Source organism: Martes martes (assembly GCF_963455335.1).
Source record: "Martes martes genome assembly, chromosome: 9".
Classification (NCBI taxonomy): domain Eukaryota; kingdom Metazoa; phylum Chordata; class Mammalia; order Carnivora; family Mustelidae; genus Martes; species Martes martes.
Genome location: NC_137896.1, coordinates 21,772,744 through 21,792,332, shown reverse-complemented (window position 1 = coordinate 21,792,332; position 19,589 = coordinate 21,772,744). Strand labels below are relative to the sequence as shown.

Genomic DNA, 19,589 nt, shown 5'->3' with positions numbered 1-19,589 from the left:
GCCCAGAATAAAGATTAGCCTGGCCTGTTAGGAAACTCATGCAGACATATACACAACTTTCAGATAATAGTCCATAGCACTTAAACCAGCAAAGATAAAAATTTAAAAAGCTGTGGGCTCTTTTTTTTTAATTTAAAAATTTAAAAAAAAATTTAACTTATAAAAAAGTTTATATATATAAATGCTTGTTTATATATACAATATATATAGATATGTGTATGTATATATTATATTATATTATATATAATATATAGATATGTGTATATATATATTATGTAATATATAAGACTCCCCACTTAACATATATATACACACACATATATATAAAGTATTTTGTGTGTGTGTGTGTGTATATATATATATATGGCAGTCGGTATGGCATCTGCTTTGGCTCAGGTCATAATCTCAGGGTCCTGGGACGCAGCCCCACATCAAGGCCCACATCAGGCTCCCTGCTTAGCAGGGAGTCTGCTTTTCCTCTGTGTCACTTGTACAAGATCTTTCTCTCTCTCTCAAATAAATGTAACTGACTGAGCCACCCAGGCACCCTGGCTTAAATGATTCTGAAAGCATTATATATACACACACACATATGTAAGTGCTTGTTTGCCCACAGGCCCTAAAAGAAATCATTTAGGGGCACCTGGGTGGCTCAGGTCGTGATCCCAGCGTTTGGGGATGGGCCCTCCATCACACTCCCTGCTCAGCAGGGCGTCTGTTTCTCCCTCAGCTGCCCTTGGCCCTCACCAAATCCGGATGTTTCCAGAGATGAGAAAAGGAAGGCTCAAAGGGTTTGTATAAGGGCGCCAGGGTGGCTCAGACAGTTAAGTGGCTGCCTTCAGGTCAGGTCATGATCCCAGTTTCATGGGATCAAGTCCCAGGTCAGGCTCCCTTCTCAGTGGGGAGCCTGCTTCTCCCTCTACTCCCGGCTGGTGCTGTCACTATCTCTGTCTCTCAAATAAATAAAATCTTTTAAAAGTGGGGGGGGGGGCACCTGAGTGGCTCAGTTGGTTAAGCTTCTGCCTTCAGCGGGTTGTGATCTCAGGGTTCTGGGATCCAGTCCCGCAACAGGCTCCTTGCTCAGCGGGAGCCTGTTTCTCTCTCTGCCTGCCAGCTCCCCCTGCTTGCGCCCTCTCTCTGACAAAGAAATTAAAAATCTTTTTAAATAAAGGGGGGGAGGGGGGCGCCTGGGTGGCTCAGTAGGTGGCTCAGTGGGTTAAAGCCTCTGCCTTCAGCTAGGGTCATGATCCCAGGGTCCTGGGATCGAGCCCCGCATCAGGCTCTCTGCTCAGCAGGGAGCCTTCCTCCTCTCTCTGCCTGCCTCTCTGCCTGCTTGTGATCTCTCCCGGTCAAATAAATAAATAAAATCTTAAAAAAAAAGGGGGGGGGTGGTGGATGATTTGCCTACATCACCTGGCTAGTAGCTCCAAATCCCAAACCCCATACCCCTTCCATCAGCTGGCACTGTTGCCCAAAACATTCCTGATAGCCCAGGCAGTGGGTTCCCCAGCTTCAAGCACACAGCCTGTCAAACACTAAGCACTCAAAAATTCGATGAGTGGGTATCTCAAACTAGGAGAAAGCTAAGCAAACTGTGAATGATCAACAGAATATGACAAATCTTTTCAAAAGGAAGATGCTGATAAGCTGAAATCCCCATTAGATGATAATGCTGAATCTCACAGAAGAGAACCACAAACCTCCTCAACCTCAGAGACAGGTCTCCATCAATTTGGCCTCAATTACCCAGAGCTGCCTCACCTGACCACCCTGCAGCCAATCACTTCCCATCTCTCTCCTCAGCAGGTCTCAGGAACCTGCAAGGCTCCCTACTGCCCACAAGGCAAAATCCAAATTCCGTACCCTGGCCTTCAAGGCCCTACCAGCTGACTGATTCCGCTGTTTCCTGAATTACTCACTGACCCTGGACTTTTCTGGACTCTTCCCCTCCACCCCACAGAACCCCATTTCCTTTATGTTGCCAGATCTAGCCTTGGCTCCAACTGGCTCCAGGTAATTTGGTCCCTTACCCCACTTCCATCAAACCCAGGTAAAAAAGGCAATGGCTTTTCTTTTTTTTCTTTAATGAAAGTGGATTTACATGACATTTATTTTTACCTACGTGGTAACCAAATTCACCAGGAACAGGCACAATGAACAGGGAGCCCCATCGGTAGCAGCCTTTTATTTGGGTTTTCCAGTACAGAAGCTGGAGTTGCCTTATGCAACCTATTCAGTCCCTTTTCTGGCCCTGAGGGGTCTTGTTTCTGGGCCTTTTCCTAAAATGGCCTACGGGAAGCAACCAGGTGAGTCTAGGGGCTGACACCACACCTATCGGTCCTTCCCATCCAGACCCCATCCCAGATCTGTCCCAGGAGTCAGGACCCCAGCTTCATTATCAGGCAAGTCCCTTCCCTCATGAACCCAGTTTTTTATGTGAAAAGTGGAGAAGTGAATAGCAAATATGGAGAGAAAAAGGATATAATAAGGGGGCGCCTGGGTGGCTCAGTGGGTTAAAGCCTCTGCTTTCAGCTCGGGTCATGGTCTCAGGGTCCTGGGATCGAGCCCTGCATTGGGTTCTTTGCTCAGCGGGGAGCCTGCTTCCTCCTCTCTCTCTCTCTGCCTGCCTCTCTGCCTACTTGTGATCTCTCTGTCAAATAAATAAATAAAATCTTTAAAATAAAAAAATGTAAAAAAAAAAAGAAAAAGTCTATATGAATAACTTCCCAGTTATTAAAGGCTTTCCCATAAAGGTACTCAAGGATATCCGAAACCCTTTTCTGCTGGGACACTGCAAATTGTCACAACGCATACACCTTGGCTCTTCCCTAGGTTAGTGTGCACAGACTTACCCCATTAAAACATCCTGCTGTACAGAGGTCCCAGAGGTGCTATAAGAAGTCAGTTCCTGGTGAGGGGTATGTAGTAGTCTGCAATCTTCCACCAGAAGGAACAGTGCTGCAAAGAACAATCTTGTATAAGTATTTATCATTGTTCTGCAATTACTTCTCATGATAGATTCCTGGAAGTGGACTTACCGGCTTGAGAGAATGTGTGCATTTTACATTCTGATACTTACTAGTTGAAAAACTTTATGGGGTAATTCTCAGAGTCCACTAGTATTTAGGCTTTACCTGGGGAAATCTGTTTACAAAGAGCAATCCTGACACACTCCCAGCCTCCTTTTACATCCAGCCCTTCCCCTCCCCCTCCAGGAAGTCTGGGGACGGGCTCCTGAAGCTGCTTTGTTATCTAGCTCCCAGGTGGCCCAGCTGTGGGAGGAAGAGCTAGTGCCTTCTATTTGCCCCAGAACACCCCACCTAGCACAAACCTTGGGAAGTCCTGGCTTGGGGGGGGGGGGGTGGTACAGAACTTGCAGGGAGGTCTCTGGGCCATAGCCCAGGTCCCTAGTGACTTCCCCCAAATAGCAAAGTCTGGCTCTCATGCACTGGACCACAATGCCTGGCATTGAGGGTTGGGGACAGTCATAGCTCCAGGCTCACCTGGATGCCCCCCTTTCCCCTTCCAGACCCCTCCCTCCTGAAGGTCCCTGCCCCACATACATCTTTGAGCCTAGTGACCAGGACCCAGTAGTTTTACCTTTACCTAAGATTCCCTAAGCCTCTCTTCTCTGACAGGAGCACCACTTCCCCCAAGAAATCATTTGAGGCCTCCACACTGGGCCTCAGTCTCCGCATCTTGACATGGTGGGTAGTGGCACTGGCATTTTGGGTGCTGCTGTAGTGTGGAGGGTAGTGTGGCTAACTAGGTTCTGGGCTGTTGCAGGGAAATCTGGCTTCAATTGGGAGCCCAGGTGCACCTACACGATTGTTTAATCAGCATTCTGATGGGCTTAAGGCCTGTTTGGAAAGAACTCAATTTTTATTTTCAGATTTCTCCACTGCCGAAGGGCCATTAGGGCCAAAAGCCATTTCAAGGCTGCTCAACGGTCCTAGATATCTAGGACCAGATGAGGAACCAGAGGCCCAGAAAAGGCCTTGCCGGGCTTTAGGCTGTGTGCTGCTGCTGCGCTCTGAGGAACACAAGTTCTGGTGGCAAAGCGGAGCAGGGTTGGCCACCAGGTGTTTCACACGGCGGTACGGAGCCAAGAGCAGGGAAGAGTCCTGGCGTGGCTGGAGAAGACATCCTGGAGCTGCGTGAGGTGAGGTGAGCCGAGAAAAGACACACGGGCGAGGGACGCTGGGCGCGTCTGGTCAGGTGGTCGTCCTCGGTGGGGTAAGGTGGGGTAAGGGCTGGACTCCGGGGGCGGACCCACCTGGGCCCAACGACCCTGGCTGACTGTGCGACCAGAAGCCAAATCCAGAGCCTCTGCAGCTCGTGGGGAAGCCCGGAGCCGGTAGGTAACGGCACCAACCCCAGAAGCCAAGGACTGCAACACGGGATGGTACACTCCAGGGGCCCCGCTCCGCATCACTGTGTGAGAAACACTCCTCAAGAGCCGTTTTTACCTCAGGCCGCCACTTGTGTTCTAGACCCAGGAGCTGCGTGCTTTGGGGCTGTGTCCGAGGCAGCCTTCTACCGGACTCTAGCGGCCGCTGAGGCGTCGCGTGCAGAGCCGGGTCCTCACCAGCTGGGGTAAACGCCCGGGCTCACTGGGCCTCAGTTTCCTCCCGGTGCGATGGGAGCCATCACACCGCCGGCGGGAGATGTGCTGGAGGCGGCGGTCTCACGAACGTCAGGCTTTGCATTACTTCTCCCCTCGGCAAACGGCCCCCACTCCCAGCCTGGAGCACACAGTAGGCGCTCCGGAAACGCTCCCCGAGAGGAGGAACGGGCCACTTCCTGCCCCCGAGCGGACTCTCCCGAGGCCGGGCTCCCACCGCTCCTCTTCAGAGGCCATGTGGCATTCCTGAGGGTGGGGGTGGGCGCAGGAAGAAGGTGCCCGCCCGGCCCCGCCCCCTCCGGGCGCGGTGGGCGGGACGAAGCCCCCGGCCGCCGTCGGCCCGCCCCGCGGGGGGTGGGCGTAGCTCGCCGCGCTCGGCACAAAGTTTGTTTTCTCCCTCCGGGCGGGTGGGGGAGGGCGAGGAAAGCGCGGGGGGGGGAGGAGAGGGGATCTGACGTCAGGCCGCGAGGTGCTTTCCAGCCGCGAGCTGTCAGGCCGAGTGTCAGGCCCGGCAGGTACGCGGCGCGCTCCCCCGGCGCCCCCCGCCCCCTGCCAAGACGCCCGGCACCGAGCCAGGGGCCGCGTGGACGGAAAAGCCGCTCGGAAAAGTCAGTGCGGGGCGCAGGAGTGGGACAGAGTCGGGCGGGGGGCGCGCGGACAACTTGGAAAGTTTCTTTTTCTCGGCCGGGCGGGGGAGGGGGCGTCGTCCTGGCGCGTGCGATTGTGGGTGTGTAAGCTCTGGTGTTTGTGAGCCGCGACTGCTGGGGGGCGGGCGGGGGCCGGTGGGGGGGAATGTCGCACCGTCCCCCCCCAAGTCGGAAGCTCTCTCGAGGCCCTTCTGGGGGGCCCAGCTCCGTACGATCCCAGCCCGTGAGAGGGCCGCCCCTGCCCCGGGCCGGGGTGAGCGCGCGGGGGGCGGGTTTGTTTGGTTTAAAAAGTGCACGTTGCTAACCGCCGGCAGCCTCTCCCCCCTCCGCCCCCCCCCCGCGGCGGCCGAGCCGAGGAGGGGGCCGCCGAGAGTGACAGCTGCGGGTGGGGGCAGCGGCAAGGGCCCGGGGCTGGGGGGCTGGGGAGCCCGCGCGAGTTCCCCTTTCCTTTGGAACAAAGGAAAGTCTGTCTCGGAGGCATCTGTCACTCCCAGGCGGGCCAAGGAAGCGGGGCGCGTGGGGCCGGCGACCCGAAGAAAGTTTGTGCGCGCCGGGACCCTCGGGCAGGCCGAGCGTGAGCCGAGCCTCCCGCGGGGGAAGCGCGCAGTTCTCTGGGGTAGGGGGCGGCCAACATGGAGTCTGGGCGCAGGGCTGGGGTGGGGGGGCGGTGCGGAGGTGGGAGCCCAGCCCCCTCCCCTCCCCCTCCGGGCCGAGTTCGGAGCACAAAGCCGAGCGCGCAGGCTCGGCCAGCCCCGCGCCCCGAAGAGTCAGACAGCGCCAAGCGGCGGGGGAAGGGGGTGGGAACCAAACTTTTTCCTGCCCCGGGACAGACACGTGAGTTTTCTTTCTTCCAGAGCCCCCGCCCCACCCACTTTGCGGGCCGGCGGGGGAGCTGGGGCGCCGAGTCTAGCGCGGGGTAGGGGGCTGAGGGGGTGCGGGCGCCCCGAGCGCAGGCCGATTCCCCGCCGCCCCGGGAGCCATGTGCTCCGACTCGGTCTGGGCCGCGGGGGAGACTGCGCGCTTTGTGTGAACTGCTGGGAATGCAGCGTGAGTGCGCGGCCCGGGGGAGTGTCCGGTGGAGCTGGGGGAGTTGTCAGAAAGTGCATGCGGGAGTGGCTGCAGGTCGGCGTCGTGGAGTGTATAGGAGGGTGCACCGGGTGTCCTGTCGTGAGGGTGCTGCCACGGGCCAGTTGGGGTAAGAATTGATCGCTGGTGTGATGACGTTTGGAGTTTCCTCAGTCTGAGAGATCGTGGGTGGGCGGGTCGGTTGGAGTTTGTGGGTAGGCTTATAGCCAGGAATTGGGCTGGTTTCGTGGGTACCAGTTGTTCGTGCTAGACGTGGGCTCTGTAAACTGTGTGCGTGCTGTGTTTGTCGTTGAAAACCTCGGTGGTTCCAGGAGCTAAGGGATGGGTTGGTGCCTGTTATCTGAGCACTGCTACAGAGTTGCCTGGTGGTGAGGGCGTGTGTGTCTGTCAGTCTGTCTGTGTGTCTGGGTGTGAGTGTGGGGTGTGTATGTGGGAAACTTCCCCCTGTTGTAAGCTGGCTGGAGTGCGGGACACGATGGTGGAGAGAGGTCTTTTGTAGGCTCAAGGGTCATCTCCACGGGCCACCCTAGGAACCCTGCAGACTGGGACTTGGTTGGCAGCCAGGGTGGCATTTATACAGATAACCCTGAGTAAACTTCTCATAGCCTGCCAGGACTGCATCCCTGAGCCCAGATCCCGACTGCCCTGGCCAGCTAAACCCCAGAAACCTGACCTCAGAAAGCAGCCTACTGTTGGCGTTCTCTGAGGAGTGGTACCTCTAACCAGTGCCTGTCTCACCTCCAGGTGGCCTGGCTGGGAGGGTAGACCCTTCCCTCGAAAGCCTGGCCGAGCCAGCCCAGATATCTGGGCTCAGGCCCAAGTCGAGGAAACAAAACCTGGGAGATGCCAGAGTCTGTTGGCCCAGCCTGCTGGGTAGCTGTTAAAAGGCTGAGGAGGGAGGAGCCTTGAGATTCTGGCATTAGCTTGCCCTGGAACTTTTGGTTTTAAAATGTAAATCTCTTTTGCATGTGTGAACCAGAAGTTAGTCAGGGGGATGAGTAACTGAGTTGAGTTGTCTAGGGAAACCCCTTCCTACATTTGACAAGTGAAGAGGGGGTTCAAGCCCAGAGAGGAGAGAGCACACTTGCCAAGGTCACACAGCCAAGGGGAGAGAACCAGAGTCCAGCCTTGCTCATTTATCTGGATTTTTGAGGAATTGATTCATGGACCCATCCAGGGGCTAGATGACAAAAGAGAATGTCTGAGACAACCAATAGGGATGACTCAACACTCTTTGCAGGGCACAGTAGGTGCTATAAATGTGAAACACCCGTTGCTTTAGGACCATGGTGATTAATAGACTTTCCAGATCTGGGCAGCAAAATGCTAGAGTTTGGGGAGGCTGGCGAGAGTTGGTTGTTGCTGGTGGCAAACGTCGGTCCAAACCTTGTTTCCATACCCTATCCTGGAGGTGACTTTTTTTTTTTCATAACAGTTTTATGGAGATGTAACTCACATATCCTACCACTTACCCATTTAAAGCAAACAAATGAGTGGTTTTAGTATACTTACAAGTATGTAACCACCACCACAGTCAATTTTAGAACATTTTTATCACCTCAGAAAGAAACTCCATACCCTTTAGCGGTCCTCCTTCTAGTCCCCTCCCCCAGCCCATTCTAAATATGTCATTAAAATGGACTCTCATGTATTTTTTGTGACTTGCTTCTTTCACTTAGCATATTTTCAAGGTTCATCCACACTATATTATGGATCAGGACTTAGTTCCTTTACATGGCCAAATAATATTCTACCGTATGGATTGACTATATTTCGTTTTTCCATTCCTCCACCGATGGACACTTGGGTTCTTTCCACCTTTTGGCTATTACGAATAATGTCGCTATAAACGTTTGCGTTCAAGGTTTTGTGTGAACACAGGTTTTCATTTCTCTTTGGTAGATGTCTAGGAGCGAAATTACTGGATCATGTGGTAACTTTAAATTAGGTGTTGCTCTCTCTGGGTCTTGATTTTCTCATCTATAAAATGACAGTAATAGTAGTAGCTGTCTTACAAGGACTTGACTGAGATAGTGTGAAGTGCTCAGTATAGCGCATGGAAAACAGACCTCAGAGGTAGCTAAAATTCTTTGTAGTCTGGTACTGCTTCTTAAAGAGCTGCCACTTACCTCAGTAGTCCTCTACTGAGTGCATGAAATGAAGGCATCTCAGACTCATCCCTTCTACCTCTGTCACTTGTTCCAGGCTTGCCCAAGGTCCACCTAGCCCCTAGACACCATGTCAGACAGTGATCTGGGTGAGGACGAAGGCCTCCTCTCCCTGGCAGGCAAGAGGAAGCGCAGAGGGAACCTGCCCAAAGAATCGGTGAAGATCCTCCGGGACTGGCTGTACTTGCACCGCTACAACGCCTACCCCTCAGAGCAGGAGAAGCTGAGCCTTTCTGGACAGACCAACCTGTCAGTGCTGCAGGTAAGGAGCAGGTAGCAGGAGACCTGGGTTCTAGTCCTGTCTAAGTCCTGTCGCTGATACACTGTGTGGCCACGTGAGAACACCCACTCTGCCTCAAGGGAAGACCATGACATGAGGTGACTGCAGCTAGATCTGGGGGAGTTCTGAAGAGGCAAGGCACCACTATGAATGTCTTGGTGTCATTAACAGTGGAGGCCGTGGGGATGGTGAGAAGGCGCTGAGTGTTTGGAATTCAGCCCCTGGCCCCAGAGCAGGGTTTAGTGACTTGGTTGCAGAAGGGCAGCTAGTGGTCTGCAGTGTAGTTAAAAAAATGAGTTAGGATCATGGCCAAGGAAAGGGCAGAATTCAGAGGTTCTGGGTTCAAAACCCAGTTCTGCCACATAGGAGCAAAGGATCACATCTTGATTTCTCCATCTGTAAAGTGGGGGTTCGAATCCTCCCTTGCTTGACTGAATTGTTGTAAGGAGCAGATTCAGAACTGGATGTGAAAGTGCTTTGGGGGCACCTGGCTGGCTCAGTCAGTGGAGTACAGGACTCTTGATCTTGGGGTTGTGAAAGCACATCCTATATTGGGTGTAGAGATTACTTAAAAATAAAATCTTTAAAAAAAAGAAAGAAAGAAAAGATGGGGCACACAGGTGGCTTGATTGAGCATCTGACTCTTGATTTCAGCTCAGGTCTTGATCTCAGGATCCTGGGATCGAGCCCCACATCGGGCTCCACGCTCAGCATGGAGTCTGTTTGTCCCTCTCCCTCCTCTGTCCCATGCCCACACTCCCACTCCCCCACTCCCCACACACTCTCTAAAAATAAATAAATAAAATATTAAAAAAAGAAAGTGCTTTGTAAACCATCCACATGAGCATACCTGAAGATCTCTTGTCCGCTTTTCGTCAGAGCGCAAGGTATCACCTCCTTTGAACTGCCTGACTGCTGACCTATAGGTGTTTTTGTTCTGTGTTCATAGCGCTGAGGTAGACACCCTGGACTATCACTGACTTGCCTGCAGTTTGGCGCTCATCTACCTGGGCAACACAGCAGGCCCCCAGTCTAGCGAAGGCCCATCCCCTGCCCCATGAGCCCCCAGTGCTCCTTTCATGAGCCGCCTAAGCCTCTACCCCAAGGCCCTCAGCCTCCTGTTCCAGCTCTGTCTTTTCCTAGCCTTTAATAGATTCCTTACTTGAATCTGTGGTGCTAACTCTCCTTTCTTCCCTTACCCCCCCACCTTGGAACCTCCCTTGTCTCCCCAGTTCCCATCTCTTCTCCATGATGCCTCACGCTGAGTATTCAGCCTTCAGAACTCCTGTCACCTGACTTTATACTTGCTGGGCAGTGGTTAATGGGAGTCTGTCTGTGAGAAAGGCTCTAGGGTTACAGAATCTTCTCCACAAGAAGAAGCCTGGATGTTGGCCAGGTCCACTGCCTCTCCCTGAGCCTCACGTTCCTCATCTGAAAAAAGGAGATGATTGTGGTACTTGGCATAGCATATAAGGAAGAGGAATGGAGAAGAAAGATTCGAGGCTCATGGCGAGGTGAGCACAGAGTGGGTGTTTCTGCTCTTGTCATCCTCATCTCCTAGATCACAGGTCTTGGACTGACCCCAGGTGTCTGATAGTGCCTAGCATCTCACAGTGTACCAAGCACTCCCAACCAGAGCTGAGGTCCCAGAGAGAAACCAGACACATTCCCACCCTCAAGGTGTCTAGTCTAGGATGGGAAAGTGGGGACGAGCTAGCCATTAGTGTTTGTAAAAAGTGTTGCTGGGACAGAAGGCAGCAGAGACCCAAGCAGTATTTCTAAGCCAGCCTGGAGTGTCAGCAGGCCTCCCAGAAGAGGCGGACTTGAACTCACAGGATGTAGAACAACACAGGCCAAAGGCTTGAGCCTGAAAACCAGGATCACCTCGATGGGCCTTTGCTGGTCTTCTGCCTCCAGCCTTTTACCCTCAGCCCGTTCTCTCCTCTTTTTTTTTTTCATTAAATGGGCTTTATTAAGCAGTTCATGAATTGGACAGCATCCCATCTAACTCTGCTCCCTTAGTCCATTCTCCTGAACACAAAAGTACAAATCTGATTGTGTCACACACACCATGGACCCCACTGTCCTCTGCAGAGAATCCAAACTCAGGAGCTTGCCAGCTTCATCTCTCAGTTCTTCCTGTCCCCAGGACCTGTGAACCTTCGGACCTCTGTTTCTCCAGGCCTTCTCCCTAGGCTTCTTCGTGACTTTTCTGAACTTGGCTCACTCCATGTAAGCATTTCCTCATGAGAGCATTCTTGGACTAGGTCTGAGGCCACTACTCTTGTGTTCTGGTGCACCTCCTACCTGTGCTGCCACACTGTATTGAAATTGCTTTTGGTCAGGGACACCATTTCTTACAGCTGAGTGCTGTGCCAGTTTCTCTAATTTATTTTTCATAGACCCACCTCCCCGCAACATGTGGACTTGATACATTTTTTTTATTATGTCACTTAAGCTGTCATGTCACTTAAGCATGTATAAAAAACTGGGTTAAAAAAAAAAACCCTTCTTGCTTTTGCTCTTATAAATTGTAAAATAACCAGTTTTCCAATGTAACTGTGAAACCAATGTAAAACTTAATGTAAAATGGTGGATGGGGATGATGCTTTGCTGACTTGGCTGTGATGTGTAGTATGACCAAGGCACTGACTCTGGACTTGAGCAAGTCTGGATTGCCAGAGGCCACTGTGCTCCTACTCAAGATCAGAATGGAAATGTGAAGCTAAAACATTCTTCCGAGAACTAGTGGATTCCTAGGATGATATATCCCTGATTCCACTTAGAGAAATGTTGGGCTGAGGAAGGGCCAGCTGGATCCTGGCGTGCCCTGATGGGAAGGGTTCTGGTGTTGGCCACTCTGCTCTAGAGTCCGGCTGAGAGTTTAAGAGCAGTGGGGACCATGTGGCCCTGGGGGGAACTATACCATGAATCCCACAGGGCCTCCACCCTTTTACCTCTGCTTGGAGGTCTCACAGGCACCTCAGATTTCTTGATTGGTAATGGATAACTTCTCCAAACTGACTCTTTTTCTAAGGGGTGCCCCTTCATTTCCCTTCCTGAGCTCATTTGATCAGTCACCAATTCCTATGCATTCACCCCTTTAGTATTTCTGAAGTGTGGGTTTCCTTCCCTGGTCCAGCCTATCATTGTCTTACCACTTGCTCTTCCACTATTAAAAGCCCTTCAGTGACTCCTGCCCACCTAATGACAGTATCACCTGCCCCTATCTGCATAGCCGGCCTCACCCCTGCCTCCCCCAGTACTCACGCCACACTAATCAGTACCCCAGACCGCTTCATTCCCACTCCTAACCAGGGAGACCCTCAACCCTCAGAGGAACTGTGTGCTCCCACGGTACCATAACTGGGTCAGCACTTGGACAATGGACTGTATAGCTGCTTTTTAGAACAGGAGGCTTACTTATCACTATATCACTATATCCCGAGTTTAGCTCAATGCCTGGTATCTGGTAGGTGCTCAGTAAACAATTATTGAATTGATAGAAAATGAGGAAGTGTGGGGAAATGTCAACAGGCAAGACCTCAAAAGAAAAGAAGTGTAGCTTCTCAATCTGGAAAAATTGGCCCAGGTCCCTGGAGACATCTCTTTTTCCTGTGTTTAATTTTTAAATTTCACTGTTTATTAAGAACGTTTGCAAATATCCACAAAAGAGAATATTATAATGCACTCCTAGAACCAATCACCTGGCTTCAGCATGCTTCAGCGTTTTGCCAAGCTTGTTTTCTCTCTCCCTGGGGACAGGTCTTTTGATTGTCTCCTTTAACTGGCCCAAGAGCAATCTCATTAGCAAGTCAATGAGTCATTTAACTAACTGGTTTGCTGGTACTTGCCTGGGGCTAGGCAGTTGGGAGGGTAAGACCAAAAAAAAAAAGTCATTTGTGAAGGGTTTTCACAGGTCCCTGTGACACCCTCTGAGCCCACTTTATTGCTGTGGTTTCTAACTGTTCTGAGGGGCTGGCTGCCTGTTGGGGAGGGAAGGGAAGCGTGGCGGGGAGGGTTTGGGCCCCATTCTTTCACTCATACTGATTGGGGGTGTGCTCTGTGCCAGGCCCAGTGCTGTGTGCTGGAAAACACAGTGGAAGAACAGGCACTATCTCTGCCCCCTGGGTAGCCTCCTGGAGGAAGGAAAGACAATATTTAATGGACTAAGAATTCAGTGTAATTAATTGCCAGTGTGGTGTCAGCTGAGCTCCCCATTCCTTTCAAGTCCATTAGAACTCCATTCAGATGGAGTTACCTGAGAGGCTTTTGCAAAGCGGGAGAGGGGCTAAGGGTCAGCAGGGGGATGGGAGTGAGCGGGTTAAACCACTGGTTCCTAAGTCTGGGCAGCAGAACTCAGGGAATTTGTTTAAAAACACGCATTCCTGACTCCGCCCCCACCCACCCCACTCCCACTGGACCTGTAGAGCACATGGGATCCTTTTTTTTTTTTTTAATTTTTTAATTTGTAATCACACCCAACACCGATTTTGAACCCACAACTCTGAGATCAAGTGTTGCAGGCTCCACTGACTGAGCCAGCCAAGTGCCCCCAAGGGATAGCTTTTTTTTTTTTTTTAAAGATTTTATTTGTCAGAGAGAGAGAGTACACACAAGCAGGCAGAGAGGCAGGCAGAGAGAGAGGAAGCAGGCTCCCTGCCGAACATGGAGCCCTATGTGGGACTCGATCCCAGGACCCCAGGATCATGACCTGAGCTGAAGGCAGCGACTTAATCAGCTGAGCCACCCAGGCGTCCCGAGGTAGCTATTTTTTTAAACTCACCTTCAAGGTGATTATAATACAGCCAGCTGCTTTTGAGAGCACCCAGGTATGGGTGGTCATAACACAAGTGGGGGTCCAGTGATATTTGGGAAAGGTCCTTCCGTGCCTTCACTTCTCTCCCTTTTTTTGCTTCTGTCTTGGACAGCTGAAAAGACAATAGAATTAAAGCACGAGTGTCGCCTTCTTCAAAGGCCCTCCTCTGATCCTTGTGGCCTTCATCAGCTTCCTGGTGTCCTCCCACGCCCGTTTGCCGCAGGGATTCCTCCCACATTCTTTATCGCAGCCGCTGCTACAAAGTACCGGCAGGACAGCCGCCAGGTCGCATAGGGCCGGTTTGTGGTAGAGATAGGCTTTGAGGCACCCAGCCTGGGTTGTGCCATATCAATCACAGAATTCACCTTGGCATTCTCCCTACCACCTCCCCAAGGACCTTGAGTGGGGGCAAATCACATGCTTTTTCCCTGACTTGGGCATGGGTCAGCAGCTGGAAGGGGCTACAGAATTTCCTGCTGGCCTGTTATCACAGCCCGGCCCTGCGGGTGCATGCAGGCCTGCCCTTGCCCGGCCCCCCTCAGTTGCACATTTCTAGCGGACGAGAAGACAAAACAGACAGCAGGCTGCCAAGTTTCTGTGGACCAGGCTGAGCATGTGGGAGAGTGGTTTCTGCTCTTCCCAGAATTCTAAGCCAAAGTGGGAGGTGCTGCTAGGGGCTAGGTGCCCACACAGCTGCTAATAAACGCCTAAGTTCTCCTCCCCAAGCCTGCTTTCTTAACAGAAATCCTCATCCCTACTTCACTTGAACCAGGTCACGGTGACCTGACACCTTCCCCGGCGCGCAGAGCAGCGGGGAGCAGGCGCAGTGCTCTGTGGTGGCACGGGGAGCTGCTGAGGCAGCGGCAGGACGCAGGAGGGGAAGCATCCCGAGGAGCAGAAAAGGCTTCAGTCTGTTCTCTTCACCTGGCAGTAGGGGTTGCCTGGAAGTGGTGACCTTGAGCAAGTTACCGAGCTCTGATCAGGGCCTCTGTTTCTTCCCCGGTTCAAATAAAGTGGTCATCGCAGTACCTATCTCATAAGTTGGAGATTAAGTGAGTAATTAGATGGAAATGTTCAGAACAGCACCTGGTATGTTTTGTGTTCAACAAGTATTTGCTTTCAGGATTGTGGTCATGATTATTTGGTTGTCAGTTCCACCTGTTTGCTAAGACACAGCAGAGCACAGGCCCTAAAGCCTAGAGACTTGGGTTTGGATCCCAGCTCTAGACTTGGAGCCTGTGTGACTCTGGGCATGTTCTTTCATCTTTTATGAGTTCAGTTCCCTCCTTAGTATTTAGAGGACACTGCTGACTACCTTCTAGCTTGTACAGATGAAACATAATGCAAGTGAGGTGCCTGGCATGGTACTTAGTATCAGAGGTGCTGAATTCCTTTCCTTTGCCTCACCCAGCTGTTCAGCCCTACCTCTCTCTGGGGCTCCCCTGCAGCCTTAGCCAGCATTCAGCTCAGCCAGCGTCTGCTGATGCCTGCTGGTGTGTGTGCGCGCGTGTGTTTGTACTGGGAAGACCCTGGAGATGAGGAGGAATAAATGAGAACCCCTGGAATGGAAAGGAAGAGAAGCCACAAGGCGGCTCTGGCTCTTCCCTGAACAGGAGCTTTTGTACCTGCTGAGCAGGGAGCCAGGACAACTCCAGGCACCAGCCCCTGCCCTAGGTGGCTGTCCCTTTGGCTAGGTAGAGACAGACTCCATAGGAAGATGGTGGCCAAGAGCTTGCCCTGGAAATGGGCCAGGAGAGGTGATAAGCAGGGGTAGAAACTGGTACAGGAGCCTTAAGGAGAGCTGAGCCTTGATCCATTCACCAAACCGTAGAGGAATGTGAGCCATTGCTGCAGTCCACACAGTTCCCAATATCTCACCACACAGGTGAGGGGGAGAGGGTTCCAGTCTCTGCCCTGTGCAGCAGCTGGTACATGCTCTATATTGGTCGATAAACGGAGAAGAGACAGGGCCGGGAGAGGGAGCTACAGTGTGCAAGGTGTATAGGTCAACAGGCCACTGTTGAGGCCCTTCAGTGGTTGCCATGGTGTCCTGGCCTGCTTCTGTCAGTTCTGCCCCAAGTCCACAAAGACTAGATTGGGTCTTCCCATTATATTCTCCAGCACTGGTTGTAATTTTATATTCATTTGTAGGATTTCTTTTTTAACTCTCTCTTCCCAATATGAACTTGTCTGAAGGCTGGGATGATGTCTGTGTTGTTTGCTGCCGTATTTCTGGGGCCAGGAACGTAGGTGCTTCATAGCTGGTTTTGACTGAGTGAACCGATCACAGCCTCTTCTGTGCATTCCAGATATGTAACTGGTTCATCAACGCCCGGCGGCGCCTTCTCCCAGACATGCTCCGGAAGGATGGCAAAGACCCCAATCAGTTCACCATCTCCCGCCGCGGGGGTAAGGCCTCAGATGTGGCCCTGCCCCGAGGCAGCAGCCCCTCAGTGCTGGCTGTGTCTGTACCAGCCTCCACCAACGTGCTCTCCTTGTCCGTGTGCTCCATGCCACTCCACTCAAGCCAGGGGGAAAAGCCAGCCGCCCCCTTCCCACCAGGGGAGCTGGAGCCCCCGAAGCCCCTGGTGACCCCTGGCAACACACTCACTCTACTGACCAGAGCTGAAGCTGGAAGCCCCACAGGTGGACTCTTCAACACGCCACCGCCCACACCCCCAGAGCAGGACAAGGAGGACTTCAGTAGCTTCCAGCTGCTGGTGGAGGTGGCGCTACAGAGGGCTGCTGAGATGGAGCTTCAGAAGCAGCAGGACCCATCGCCCCCCTTACTGCACACTCCGATCCCCTTAGTCTCTGAAAACCCCAAGTAGGCTTCTGCCAAAAGGGGTGCTCGAGGCTCGAGCCAGCTGTCCTGGGTTTCCATTTGGGTTCCCTTTCATACAGAGGGTTTTCTTGGATCACTGCCAAACATCGGGATCATCTCCTCTGTCCAGAGGTCTTCAGCAGGAAGATGCCAGCTGGTGTCACTGCACCGTGACGGGGACCTCTCTGCTAACTGCCGTTTCTCCAGGCCTCCTCAGTGATGAGATTGAGATCGGAGACAGGCATGGTGCTGCTGCTGCTTCTCCAGAGAATCCCTAGGACACCTCTGTTCCAGCCTGCTTTCCTAGCTGGGCACAGGAAACCCGCTACATTCAGACCTACACCCTGGAGCTGGGCCTCTCTGTTAAGCGAAGTGTGGATAGTCCAAGTTCATAAGTATGAACAAAAGAGAAGAGGAACCCAGCAGATGTAACAGAACTGACTCCAGTTGAATGTTTAGGTTTTCACTAAACTTTATTTTTCCTTTTTTGCTGGGGTTTGCATTAATGGGTATAGTTAGCCCAGGTGTGGGGAGTCAGTGTGTGTTGCCTGAGGGAGTCTGACAAACTGGGAATTAGGCACCACTGCAAATGGTGAGTGTTTTACAAGGAAGGAGTATCTTTATTTTGGGGACCAGCTAAATCTCTGCAAAATTCAAATGGTTGTTTTATTGTTGGTTTGATTTACCAAAAAAAAAGGACACACACACACACACACACACACCCTTTTTGAGCTTTGGCTTTTCTGCATCAGGCACAGAGCCTTTAAGAATAAAGAAAGGGTCCAATACAGAATCTGACCAAACCTTCTAAGCGCAGAGCAGAGAAGGATGATAAAACCGGAGAAGTGGTTATTGGTTTGGTTTGTTCGTTTTTCTGTTTTGTTTTTTAAATTTTTGTTTTTACTATGTTTTGGGGGACAGGGGAAGTAAGCTAGACCAAGGCAGTGGGTTTTTTGGTTTTGTTTTGTTTTTTCTCCTTAATGTTTTCCCCTCTTTATCCTTGAAAGTTTGGCCAAGCAGCCTGAGTTTTGAATTCCTTTAAGAACTTGGATTAGTGGGGCCGGAACGTAAAAAGCTGCCAGTAGCTCCTACTTGGAGAGAAGTGAGCCACCTACTGGTCAGGAAGTCCTTGTAGCTGACTCCGATGGGCAGTTATTCCCATGACAGTGGCAAGAACCTATTCCTGGAAGAAGCAGGAAACGTGCCCCCAGCTGCTGAGAAGCTGCCTTCTCTGGAGGCTGGGGCTGGAAATCGGTTAGGAAGCCTGTCCACTGTGTCTTTGTATTGCACCTTTCTCTAAATTGGAGTTGCAGAGGCCTCTGCTCTGAACTTCACAGTGAAATAGATATCTTACTCTTCTCCCTCCTCTCCATTTTTTATTTTGCTGTCTCACTGCTAACAGTGTTTGACAGCAATACACCCCATCTTTATATATCCTAAGAAACACTAATTCTAGGTTACTATTAGCCAAAATATTTTTGTTCTGAATAATGTTGTTACTGGGCCGAAAGACAGGTCAGGGGCCCTCAGCCTGTAGTTTCCTGAAGTTGCCCCATCAGGTAGGCACAAGGGGGAGATTCCTGGGGGTTGACTGACTTGGGTGGGCCTGGCCAGGAGAAAGGCAGCAACGTGTGTTCTGTCCTTTCTGGGATGATGTCTGAAGGCTTCAGGGAGGCTACCTGACTTCTCGGTGGTATGGCCTACCCACTGCTGTGGGAATGGGGATTAGTTACTTAAGGAGAGGGAGCTTTGCTCTCTGTGAGTGAGCAAGTTTCCTAGGCTCTCTCTTTTGCCACCCCAGCCCGTCCTTGCATGTCCCAGGGGGATCAGGGATCCTCACCCTCCTGAGGCCCAGCTGGGGAAGAAAGAACAGCAGCTTCAAGACAGCTGAAGCTGCTGTTTGCCTGTTCCACACAGCCTGTTCCACCCCACCCATGTCTGAGCCCAGGTCTGGTAGGACTGTTGGAAGATGCTTATAGCAAGAGCCCCTGGCAGTGTATTGGGCTGGGGTGGGACTTTTCCTTCCCACAGTGCACTGAGCAGTAGAGGTGGTGAGGGGTGAGGAGCCATGCTGCTGAATTCTGGTTGGCATTTCCCCCTCGTGCGAGATGGGGAGGCTGGAGGTGGGGCAGCCTCTGCTTGGTTGGGTTGTGAGAGAAACCTGGAGAAGCACAGTTATCCCGTTGAATTATTTGAGCAAAAAACTACTGTAAATAACTTTTGTTTTTGTCTTTCGTCAAATAAAGTTGTTTTGGGTTTTGTTTCAGAAACAGACTGACCCACAGTGACCCTGGGCCCTGTCCAGGGGTGGGGCAGTTGCTGAGTCCTTACAGGGCCTTAATCGTTCCCCCCCAGCAGCCACCTGTCAGTGTTGGGCACCCTGCATCCTTATTCTTTGGCCTCAACCCTGGTCCATAACCCTTTCACCATAGTGGGCAGAGGGCATATGCCTCCCAAGCTGCACCAGTCTTCCCTGGATAAACACTCAAGCTTTGGGGTTGCTGAGTGGTGAGGGAACTTAGGGAGCTAGCAACTTTATCCTCCCCCTCAACCAGTGAGGAAAGCCTAGGACTGCAGTATGACGCCGGCACAGAAAGCAGCAGAGATGAGGTGGATGCTTTAGTCATGTCTGAAACTGGTACCACCTCTAGACTTCCATGTTACGGAAGCTAGTAAATTCCCCCCCCCCTTTTTTTTTATTTATTTGACAAGATCACAAGATCACGGAAGCTAGTAAATTCCCCCCCCCCTTTTTTTATTTATTTGACAAGATCACAAGTAGGCAGAGAGAGAGGAGGAAGCAGGCTCCCCTCTGAGCAGAGAGCCCAATGTGGTGCTCAATTCCAGGACCCTGAGATCATGACCTGAGCCAAAACAGAGGCTTAACCCACTGAGCCACCCAGGCACCCCAAATTTCCCTTTTTTGCTTAAGGTAGCTAGCTGTGAGTTTCATTTACTTCATAATGAAGCAACTATACATTTCACTGCAGCCCAAACAGTGCAAAGTCAAGGCCTACAAGCAGTAACCTCCCTTGCTATGTGCCTGGGCCTATCCAGTGTTATTACTTTAATTTTTGTATACACACAAAAGAAGGCAGATGCCCTTCTCATAAGTAAAGAAACTGAGGGTTTGTTAAATTA

The 19,589-nt window shown here is 51.7% G+C and overlaps 1 protein-coding gene across 1 annotated transcript; it reads left to right on the top strand.

Annotated features, from left to right (window-relative positions):
* The first annotated feature begins 5,083 nt into the window (after window positions 1–5,083).
* On the top strand, window positions 5,084–17,807 carry TGIF2 (TGFB induced factor homeobox 2). Its single transcript, XM_080813072.1, has 3 exons — window positions 5,084–5,232; window positions 8,563–8,787; window positions 15,934–17,807. Exons 2-3 carry the CDS (start codon window positions 8,596–8,598, stop codon window positions 16,453–16,455), a joined length of 714 nt encoding a protein of 237 aa, XP_080669198.1. The 5' UTR covers window positions 5,084–5,232; window positions 8,563–8,595; the 3' UTR covers window positions 16,456–17,807.
* The last annotated feature ends 1,782 nt before the right edge of the window (window positions 17,808–19,589 follow it).